At 38.2% G+C, this 12,158-nt stretch overlaps 1 protein-coding gene across 6 annotated transcripts in view; it reads right to left on the minus strand.

The window, feature by feature from the left end:
- The window catches only part of CADM2 (cell adhesion molecule 2), an 861,189-nt gene that overhangs the window by 114,345 nt on the left and 734,686 nt on the right, over positions 1–12,158 (minus strand). For all 6 annotated transcript variants that reach the window (XM_038766108.1, XM_038766105.1, XM_038766103.1 and 3 more), the window contains 2 exons: positions 9,893–10,045; positions 7,665–7,802 (listed from right to left, as the gene is read on the minus strand). In XM_038766108.1, the coding sequence (XP_038622036.1) occupies positions 7,665–7,802; positions 9,893–10,045 (291 nt within the window). The remainder of the gene's footprint in view (positions 1–7,664; positions 7,803–9,892; positions 10,046–12,158) is intronic.

Here is a 12,158-nt window from a genome sequence, read left to right on the forward strand (position 1 = left end):
TATGGAAATTGAAAAATGCTGGGCAACAAATGCTGGCAATCCTTTCAACTTATTTGAAAACTGTCTCTATTTCCCTTGCTTTGTCCACAGCTTTCTGCCACAATTCTTTTCTGCATCCTAAGAAACAGCTTGTGAATATTGTTCTCGCAATGAAAAGCCTCTTTTTGCATAGAGCAGATCAGTGTGATTGAATTTACCGGGAGAGAATTGACAACAACAAACAGTTCCTCAGAGGAGGCCTGAGCCAGTAACATTAATTGAGCACTTACTCTGTGCAGAGCACTGAACTAAGCCCTTGGGACAATAGAGTTAGTACAGATGACCCCTAATCTCAAGGATCTTTTAATCAAGCAAGCAACTAGAAATCAGAAATCAGGAGAAATCAGCAAAACCTCAAAAACAGCCCATAGCCAGCAGACATGAAGGAACCCAACAAATAAGCAAGTAAAAAAGGGGGCTTTTTCTAGAAGCAGGAAGAAGATTCCAGGACAAAAAGGGAGAAAGAAAAACAGCACAAGGCATTGTCAGTTGCAGGCAGCAAGGGGCATGTTTGCTATACCTGGGCATGATGTTGAGGGGATTGTCAATCAGTCTTATCAGCCATTTTCATCACTTCCTCACTGTTAGGGTTTTGTCCAAACCCCTAAGGGGAGCTCTGTGCTGCTGCTCCTATCTCTCTTTCCTCCCCTTTCTAGAAGTGTATGTATTTACTCATATATATATATATACGTTACAGTGTGGGTTTTTTTAACACTTTAAAGTTTTTAATGTGAGGTTGTGGGGAGAATCTAAAGTCTGCTGTAATGCAAAGATGCAAATATTTTGTTCAAAGATGCCCTTAAAGAAATATTGGATTTATATTATTCAGTACACAGCTATTTGCATGGCTCATTGATTTTTGTTTATTTCAGCAAAAGAGCAGCCTTGTCATATTGATTTGTCATAATGAAGATCTTAAAAATGAATTTTAGTAGGGGAATAAACAACTGAGATCACATACCTGTTCTCTTCATGTACCCTCTCTCAAACCCCATAACCTTTTCAGTGAGTGCTATTTGTACGTTACTTCTGTTGAACTGATTTGGATAACTCACATATGTATGTGTAAAAATCTCATTAGGTTGCTACCTAATGACTTCAGAACATGACTGAAGGATTTTATGAGAAGCCAATTTAATAAACAGGGACTTAAATTTCCAAAGCTGCTTTTTTAAGATTAAAAATATATTTGCCATCAGAAAAATAGGCTTCTACTGACTGGAGATAACTCAAGGACCAGGATCCAGTTCTGTCAATATTTTCTACATTTTAGTTATAAATAAATTATGTCTGATGTAGGATTTTATTTTGCATTGGGCTATGAACATGTGTCTATATGAAATATCCTGCCCTATTTTTGCTGACCACATCTACTTTAGGCTTCTATATAAGCACATTTAGTTTGGCTTTAGTCATCATACTAGAGTTCTCAAATTTGAGGTCCCAGTCCCCTCAAAGGCATGTTGAGATAGAAAGCTGAAGTTATTTTTAAGTTCTTGGTTAAAATAAAAATTGACAAGATTTCTTTGGGTTTTCAACTGTCAGAGACTTGCAAAATGCTTACCTTGCTGTTAAGTTATTTGTTTTCCTACTTGACATAATGCTACTTTTCATCTGAATTTGAAACACCCAAGAGAAGGGCTTCAGGGATAACTTTTGAAATCACTGGGTGTGGAATAACCTTTAAGGTTTGCTTTAGAAATGTATTATTTAATTCAAAACATTTTCATTTTTTAATTTTTAATCATGTCTGTGAAAAGCAACAAAACCTAAAAAAGCCAAGTTCTTGCCTTTGGGGAGCCATTTTCATTGTTTTAGGAAGATTGGATCTCACTTTTCTTTTTCACATTAATATATGACTGGTTCTCATTTAATGCTAAGGTTATGTTCTTGCAAAACCTCACATTAAAGAAAACTACACTTTGGCACTTAACTCTTCTGACTGCAAATGCATGCACACAAATAATTTCTTTGACAAAGCACACCAAGCCCAAGACAGAGTGGATAACAGAAAGGAGAATACAGGAGCAGGCTGGGTAGTGGGCATATAGTCAGTTAAAGCTTGGGACTAGCAGGGTCTTGATGGTATCAGATGGAGCAAAGGATCCAACAGCCTGTCTTCCTCCCCCTCAGGCAGGAGAATCATAAATACACTCAACTTGAGTCAGAGGGCAAGCAAAACCATTCTGGAGAGCAAGGAGGTATGAGATGACTCGATGGAAAGGAAAGTGAATGTTAGCTAAGCGTGCTGAAATATTGATGGAGCAGGTGAGAAACCAAGTAACTGAAGTCATTCAAATTAAAAATAATTAGAGGCATAATTAAAGATTTAGATGTTAGGAAACGATGGAGGAAGGATTCATGGGGAAATCTACCAAATAGGATTGTAATGGTTAATAATTTAAAAATAAGTAATTTGCTCATCAATTATTTTTATGGAAACTCATTTCTTGAAGAGCAGGTACTGCAATGATATATTTTCCTCATTTACTGCTGTGTTTTTTTTTTTTGCAACCACAAATTATTCTCTTTTGCAGTCCTGCTGTACTAACTGGGTTGTTCCCATTCTGTTCCACCATGAAGTAATGCACTAAGAAATGAGGAGGTTTTGAATGCCAGATGCATAGCAGAGCATTTCCATATTTATTTTTTCAGATTTATCACTTCACAATTCTGGGTCAATCAGAAAAAGCAAGCCAATGCCATTGCATTCCTGACCTCATTGGAAGCAGTCAGGATATTGTTCTGCTGATTTGCCTCACTATTGCAAAGTGTTCTTCAAAGCTTGCCTTGAAGAAAGGTACTTCAAGTTGAGAAATCAGCATCCACGTTACTTTTTAAAAAGTATATTCCTTCTACCTGGTATTCAGCAAACATTAATAACATTTGTCTGTCTACCTTTGCTGTGTTTTTTTTTTTAAAAAAAACTATCACAATGGTGTTTTGTTTGCCTTCCTCCTTCTGTCTCACTAATCTGTCAGCCATAGTCTCTTCTTTTAATCAGTTGTATTTATTGAAAATGTACTGTGCAGAGCACTGTACTAAGTGCTTGGGAGAGTACAATAGAACAGAGTTATTAGACAAATTTCCTGCCCACGACGAACTTACAGTCTAGAGGGCAGCAAAGACAGTGTGATGGCAGCAGACCCTGAGGGAGTTTACCTGGACCACAACCTGCTGGGTTTTGGCTGCACTCACTCAAACCATCCATCAATCAATGGTATTTATTAATAATGGTGATACATAAGTGCTTACTATGTGCCAAGCACTGTACTAAGTACAGGGGTAGATACAAAATAATCAGGTTGGATGCATCCCTCTCCCATCTGGGGCTCACTATTGAGCACTTGCTGAATACAAAACTCTGTACTAATCACTTGGAACAATACAGTACAACAGAGTTGGTAGAAATGTGTCCTGCCCTCAAGGTGTTTCTCTCTACTTGTGTCCTATTTTTTTTCTCTCTGCCCCCTTCCCCTTGGACTGTCTTTTATCTCCATCACTTTTCTTCTCATATGCCTTATATCAGCTATCTCCTTTCTCTCTCCATTCACTCATTCAATCGTATTTATTGAATGTTTACTGTGTGCAGAGCACTGTACTAAGCGCTTGGAAAGCACAATTCGGCAACAGACAGAGAAAATCCCTACCCAACAATAGGCTCACAGTCTAGAAGGAGGAGACAGACAACATTCTTCTTCTATGATTCCTCCTCCCTTAAATCTCAGTCTAGCCACCCTTAGGTGAGGCCCAAAGCCTGCTTTCAGTTGTCTCACCAGAGGGCTTATAGGAAAATATGGCCTGAGGCTTAAACTTGGGCCATCAAAATAGCACAGCTGGAAGAAATGGCAACTCTTCTCCTGCCAGAGCAGACTTACTGTAAGCCAGCCAGTAGCTACGGTGATAGCCTAGCTACAGTCTTCTAGACTGTGAGCCCGCTGTTGGGTAGGGACCGTCTCTATATGCTGCCAACTTGTACTTCCCAAGTGCTTAGTAAAGTGCTCTGCATGCAGTAAGCGCTCAATAAATATGATTGAATGAACAGCCACGTTGTCATTTTATACAAGAGTGCATTCATAAGAAGCATATGTATATATCTATATATTACACACACTTTCCAGTTTAGTTCCTTTTCCTGAAAACATAGTTTTTTATTGCATTTACTCATTTTATACTGTTTGGTGTATTTTTCTGACTACAAAGCAACTGAAATGCTTTTAAGTTTTAATTTTTTAAATGGCGACAGATCTATCTCATTATTTACGGGAGTCCTACTCTCTTGTCAGAGTTCCTGAAGGACCAGCCATTCATCCTTGGGCCCTGTGACTTTTTCTTTGCCACTTCTGTGGCATTCCCTCTCTCCCCCAAAACTGACGGCCATGAAGCCATCACAGTTGGATCTGTGCAGACTATTGTTTCCTTTTTTATTTTTTTTAATGGTATTTAAGTCCTTACTATGTGCCAGGCACTGTTCTAAGCACTGGGGTAGATAGAAGCTAATCAGGTTGGACCCAGTGCAAGTACCATATGGGGATCACAGTTTTAATCCCCATTTTACAGATGAGGCCCAGAGAAGTTAAGGGATTTGCGCAAGATTAGAACCCAGGTCCTTATGTCGAGGCCAGAATCAAGTTGCACAACATATTATCAAAAATAAAGCAAAGGTAACCTCTGAGTTCCTAAAGAATGTAAAAATGAGTCCCTCCCTAACTGCCATGACATTCTGGGATTGTTTTATCCTTGCTGTTGCTTTTGGCCTGAGTGTATTTTCATCTTGAGAAAATACGAAAACAGATCATTCATTCTGTGGCTTCAACATGGACATTTTAAAAAAGATCACAGATAATGATGGACATTCCACCACTGGCAATATTCATTTAAACAAGAAGGACTTTCCCAATATTAACAATCTCATTAAATAAGACCCTTCAACCTTCATCCTACAAGGATTACTGAGTGGATTAGATATCACTGGCAGTAGCTAAGGGAAGCACTATCCAAATTTCACAGAGCAAGTCTGGTGAGGATCAATTGAAATCATACCTGGAGAATTGGCAGGACATTTAATTTTTGGTTATTCAGCAGTCTCTCTTTTTGACCTCATATGATTGTAGCCCTTTTATAGTTTTCACATTTTTCCACGATACTTTCACCATAGCCCTTACAAAATATATTTTACATAACTTGTTTATGCCCCAGTTCCTTGGAATTAGTTAAGGTAGTATAGTTTCCTCTTTTTTCACTCGCAATAACATGGCATAATGCCTAAGTATCAAGGTTAAGATGCTTGGCTCTTTCTCCCTGTTCTTCATTCACATTTTGTTTCTTAGCTAATGTGTTGGAATGGCTCATAGTAATACTAATAATTGTACTACATATTAGTTAAGTGCTTATTATGTACTAAGGACTGGAGTAGATACTGTATAATCTGATTGGACAAAGTCCCTGTTCCACGTAGGGGAGCACTGGTCGAGTCATGAAAACTAAGACATAGCCAATGCGTGTACACCAACCTCCCCTTTTCTTCTCAGTACTTTTGAGGGATGGAAAGGGAGGCGGGATTACTACAAGTCCCAGAAAGGGATCTAAATGTAGAAAGTACCCAGCATGAGCTAGTCTGCCTATATAAGCTCAAAGAAGAAAACCTGGGGATTGCACAGGTGGGCTTATCAATTCAGCTCAGAAGAATCTAAAACATTAACTTATTTTTCTAAAATTACCCATGAGAGCTGACAAATTCCAGATTATCTCAGCTAAACCAGGACAAATAGTCAGCATTAACAGAAACTTCAACTGTGAATAGAAGCAGGTTGAAGGGGGCAATAGAATGGAGGAGGGATAGCGGCACGGAGTCCTAACAGTGACTAGCTGGGGTTGTTAGTGGACTCTTGGGATACACCCATCTGAACTATTACCATTAGTGTCCACCGAGTCCTGGGATGCACTAAAGGTCTCATATTGTGACAGATGATTGTAGGAGAGCTAATGGAGTAGTAGACAAAAATCAGAGACTTGCAATGTAGTGGGTGTGTGGCCGGAATTTCAAGTGACAGGAAGATGAGCTGTAGAGGCGGTGAAATGAACTGGGAGAGAAATATCCTTCTCGATGATTTTTGACTAGGACATAGGGGAGAGCCTAGCAGTAAGACCAAAATCTCGAGTCCTGGATAACTTGTAAATATTCCTGTTTAATATCCCTTATAGTAAAATAAAATCCCTCTTATGGTCTTTTATGCACTTTTTAAAGCCCATACATTATAATTATAATTTAAAAATTATAAATTTCCCTTCAGCCTTGCGTACCCAAATACAACCTGACTTATTTGGTCTTTAAAAAGGTCATTAATCATTAGCACGCAAGGAATAACACTTTAATTAAAACCCAACCATCACTGCTCAGGCTTCCTTCCCTTGGTTAAAGGATCCATCCCACTGCATTTAGAAGCTGTCTGGGGTGGCATCAGGGAATAAGAAAATGAGGGTCTCTGTCATTTGTCACACCACCATTTCTGCTATCTCTCTCTCCTGCTTGAAGGCTGTTCCCACTCATACTGCCCCTTGACATTATCAGTGTCTTTTAAACACCCTTATGTTTTTCCAGCTTTTTTTTTTCATGTCTATCACTCACTGGCAATTCCTACTGGTTCTTAAGGGATGGGAAGCATTTGGGAAATTCACCCTTTCTCTTTCCATATCAGAGGATTTTCTTAATGGCTAATGGTTTTCCACCTGCCACCTGGGCCCCCACTTCATCTCAATGATCACACACATTCATTCTCCAACAATGGTTTCTCATTTCTTTCCTCTCTGGAATATTTTCAACCGCATCTGACTTGATCCTCAATCTTCAACATTTTCCTGTCCCACCTTTTTCCTTTCTGTTGAAGGATATGCACTTCAGAAAGGAGGAGGAAGCTAGTGGACTGGAGAAGTGGCTGTTCCTCTTACCCCAAGAAGAGGCTTTAGCAGAGGCCACTGTATCCTGTGTGGAAAGCCCAGGGACTTACTGGTGAATAATACTTCAGGCAAAGGGACATCTTGAGTGAGATTGTTAAAATTGAATCAGACTTTGATGTTTTGGAAAGAAGAACCTAAACTCTTGCTACTCCCCAGGTCCAAACTGGACACATTATTCAGCCAATAAGGTCCTCAATACTACCAAGGATAATAAATACAAGGCCATCCCTGGTAAATTTATCTTCATGCCAAGCTCCCATTTATACATCCTGGCATCATGCCAAAATTTTTTAAACAGTTGTGTTGCATTGCCAAGTTCTATGTGAATTGTCATCTCATCCCTTTCTCACATGACCAAGATTTCCCCCTAGTCCTCTCAAGTCTCACTGGGAGTTGGACAATCCATGAAAAGGTCACTCAGGACCACTTAAGAATTCACTGCGTCAGTGCTCTATATAATGCTCTAGGGGTTTGAAAGTGTTAACACAAAATCCCAGTCCTTGCATACAACCAGAGAGTCCTGAAGTATTGTAAAATCTGGCACAATAGATGCAAAGGCTCTAAGTGCCTCACCTCTATTATAATGAATTTAATATATAATTATCTAACATTGCTCTCCAGTTTGCAACTCATTAACTTGGATTACAGAAACATCTTTTCTTCCTTACCTTTAATCTCCTTCTCATTCTTGAACCATTTGATATCAGCTGCAGGTTTGCTACCAGAGGTTTTGCATGTTAACTGCATCATCTCTCCCTCCATAACAGGGGACGTAAACCCACTAATCTGTGGCTTCTCAGGAACACCTACAGAATAAAGAGTAAAGACACAGAGAAATAGAATCACTGTTGTCAATTAGTTTCTGCAAAACCTGAACCACTGTCCTCAGGCATAAGGCTAAACTAAGTTAATTGCTAAAACTGTGGAAGAGTTTTATATATAGTAATTAGGTATTCACTTCATGAGTGACAGCTCATCAGGAATAAGGGTCACAGGACACTCTCCCATTCTTTACTGAATGAATGTCCTAAATATGCCTGGGTTCTTTGTGAAGCCACAGTTTGTGTTTCCACTATGATGCCAATTCAGCCAGAAAGGTTTTCTAATACTTTTAGCACTGGCAGGTAATAAAATTTATGCAATAGTATGTGAATAGTCAAGAAATTACTTTGTGTAAATTGTGAAATAACTAAGTGACAATTTCAAAGATTTACGTATTGAATTAGTGGATTCAAGGAAGGACTAATTGTAATGGTAAAGTAAGGGTCATTCTAATCATAATGTTATTTAATACACTATTTCTAGATTTTTTTTAAAGCACTTGAAATGGGACTGAATTTATTCTAATGCTTTTTCTAAGCATTAAAATATGAATAATTCCCAATCAGGGGTTAATTTTCCCTTAAAAGTTTAACTTTTCTAAACCTTCAAGTTGCTGACACAGAAAAGTCCCATAACACAAAACAGTTTCTGGAGTTTACATATGCATCATCTTTAATGATATTCCACCATGAAATTTACAAATCTACTTCCAGCTAGTTATTGTGCAGTTAATTTATATAGAGATATTCTATATCCGATTAAAAAGATGGCATGGAATACATCTCAAAATAAAATCTCTCTTGTCAATGTGAATCATTAAGGATTTTGCACTGTCCTTTAAAAAATAATAAAATCACAGTGTGATATGTTTATAAGGCCCGCTGTTTCCTGATGAGTGCAAAAAATAGACAACAGTGTGATATGTTTATAAGGCCTGCTGTTTCCTGATGAGTGCAAGAAATAGACAATGAGGGAAAGCACTTGAAGAAAAAATGCTAACGTCATATGAAAAGAAGCATAGATCACACAGGCATGATTTGCAGCTTTTGGTTAAATATATGGGTTGCATTATTTTTTTACCTCTTTTAAGCACCCTTTAATCTGCCCTATGTCACCATTTAATAATCTGAGTTCAACTATTCATATAATTCTTTAACTCATGAGATGGCTTGCTGTGAAAAAAAATTTGTGATTATTATTTTGCTATACTCCTTTTTAGGAGTTGATTGTCTTTCAGAGTAAAGAGGAATTTTTTTTATAAAATAGTCACAGGGGAATTCACAAAGAAACATTTTACATCTTGTGCACAACATCAGTTCACTACCTGGATTAGCTTTAATATTCTCAGCAGAAAGAACAGTTTGTGTTAGTCCTATTAAAATGCACCTTTCTGCCTTTTATTCATACAAAAATGGTTTGCTTGTGGAATCAAGAAATCAGTCTTTAAAATCATATAACATTTTTGTAGACAGGTGTGTTTCAATGAACTACAGAAATTCCAATTGATTGGGCTGCTGACATTCATGGAATCAAATAAAATTTAGTACTGGGCATCTGTATGATGTACTGCTTCTTGGTGTCACTTTAACCTTTGGAAAAACAGCATTGCATTTAGAGAAGAAGACATAAAAAACCCTGCAGGTACAAGTGACAACGTTCAATTTATAAAGGAACCAACATTAGAATGAGTTGAGGAAAAAAAAAATCTGTGTAATCCCAAAACTTTTAAAAAATATTCTGACAATCTTTTTATGCTTCCATTTTTTCAATTTTATCCACGATAATTTCTTCATAAAATATGTGGACAAAATCAGTAAAACTTCTAGGCACCCTAAGATATACACATAACTGTCAATTATGGAGTATGTTGCTATAAACCCTGGTTAACATAAGAATCATGACTCTTCCTTATGTCTTTATATTTTAGGCAAACCATTTTAGGTTCAAATGGGAAATGAGATCATTTTATCAAAAAAATCAACTAGAAAGCGAATTTAAGATTGGTGTCATTTTAGGTAGTATATGGTTGTTCTGTTTGGTAGTACACATTAGTAGTAGTAGCGGTTGTACTTACCCAGGACGGTGAGGAAAGCCTTGGAGGTTTTGACAGGCATAGTAAATAAAGAACAGGTGTACTGTCCTTCATCTGACAGAGACACATCACTGACGCTGATGCTCAGTTCATGCCATGACGCCCGAATCAGCTCAATCCTATTGTCCCTCAGAGCTGAGGAAAGATAAATATACATAATGTAGGATGTTAAAAATCTGAGTCACAGCACTAGTAGAATAAACAACAGTAATGTGTTTTAAATCCAGCTGGAATGCATCTCCAAAATAAAACGTTTATAATAATAATGGTGGTATTAGTCAAGTACTTACTGTGTCAAGCACTGTACTAAATACTGGGGTAGATTCAAGGTAAGCAGGTCGGCCATAGTTCCCGTCCCTTAGTAGGTTCACAGTCTAAGTCGGAGGGTAGTTGAATCCCTATTTTAAAGATGTGGAAGCTGCCACAGAGACGTTAAGTGATTTGCCTAAAATCACACGTTAGGCAAGTGGCAGAGCTGGGATTATAACCCAGGCCCTCTGACTCCTTGGCCGATCCTCATTTCAGTCTGCCACACTGCTTCCCTAAAAACTTCACTTCCTTTAGGTTCAGGGCATACAAGCGTTTTGAGGGGGGGTTGAACCCCTTCAAGAACATTTTAAAAATCCATATGCTAAGGAACTTCTTTGAAAACTGGGTTTTACTCACTTTGTGCCCTGATATTAATCACATACTGTCTGAGTGATCTCTGAAATGCCAATTTTGGATGGAATCAAGTAAAATTACTAAAGGGAGGCAGGAGACACATCATTTTTTAAACTCCTCAGCTCCTGAAAAGCAAAGCTTTTCCATTGGATTGGATGGGATGAATGTGTATCCCATTTCTCTCCTTTGCTTATACTTCAGCAAAGTCATCTGAATAAAACGGTTTTCTTTCTCAAGTAGAGGTTTGAATGTATTTCTAGATAACCAGTTATCCTGGCAGCCCCGCCCCCAAGAGAACTTGCCTGGGGCATTTTGTGGGTAAAGCTGGCAGCAAGGCAGTAAAGCTATCATCTACACAGTGGTCATCACTCTAGTCTTTAAGCTTTTGAAGAAAGCCAAAGGAGTATTTTCTCCTTGGGCCCAGTGGTTGCCAGCAGTCAGAAAATCATTCCTTCCTTAATCCAGTCTTAAAGCTGATTGAAAGGAAGAACAGATTTTCTCTCTTCCTTGACTATACCATTTTTCATTTTGAGTGAGCATTCCTCACCAAGCACAGAGTAACTATCTGAAATTCATTAATGCGGTAATTCAGAAGGTGTTGAATTTCATAACCAAACATAATATAGAAACCTTAAAAAAATAGGAGCGGTAATGGCATGCACATTGTGACATGATCATCTTACACTTTTCTATGACCTTGGGCTGATAGGAAAAAAAAAAAAAAGCTCTGAAGTACTACAGAATATTTTACTCTCTCCTGCATTCTCAAACACTTCCAGATAGACCTGGGGAAAAATCTCCCAGCACAAGGAAAGATCATTAGATTTATTCATGCATAGCAATTTCTTCATGATTTTATAGAAGATTTAAACATGTGAAGGTATTACATGGCTTTAAGTAATTTGTAAACACATTTTTCACTTAATATGCGATAAGTGGAAAAAAAGGGTCGATGTGACTTCATTTAACTAGGCTGTAAGGAAAACAGGGAGCCTTCTGTTTTCCTCATCCCAGTTTTATTGCCTGTGCCCCACAGAATAGACCCTGTTCATGTTACCGGAGGAAATGGAAAGCATGGACGCTTTAAACAGAACATCAGACTAAAAACTGTTTTACAGTTTACTGATTTATAAACCACTTATCACACAGCACTTGGTTAAAGGAAAGCTCTCAAAGAAAAAACTTCAAATCCTTGCCAGGATGGTAGGTGGATAAACATGTTGCTCATCCCCTGTGTTCAATCTCATTTCCTGCTAACCTGGGGTCACCTAGAAAGGAGATAAGGCTTATGTATTTATAGCAACACCCGGAAAGTTAGTTTAATTCCTTACTGGCCATATGGGAGCTACAGAGTCATACTGCAATATGCACAGAATTTACTGGCTTACATCCCTCCCTCTGGCCTCCTTTCACTCTCTGGCTACCTTTAGCCCCTGGGGTTATGTTGGCCTTTATTTCTCCATTCTGTTCCCTAATTACCTTCAGGCTCTGGTTTTGGGGTGTACATATGCAGATTGCCTTTTTCCTGCTTGCTTAGGCCCATTATTACTGTGACAGAGCCTCATTGCTATTGATGTATAAAATA

The sequence above is a fragment of the Tachyglossus aculeatus genome, chromosome 24 (genome assembly GCF_015852505.1).
Source record: "Tachyglossus aculeatus isolate mTacAcu1 chromosome 24, mTacAcu1.pri, whole genome shotgun sequence".
NCBI classification, from domain to species: Eukaryota; Metazoa; Chordata; class Mammalia; order Monotremata; family Tachyglossidae; genus Tachyglossus; species Tachyglossus aculeatus.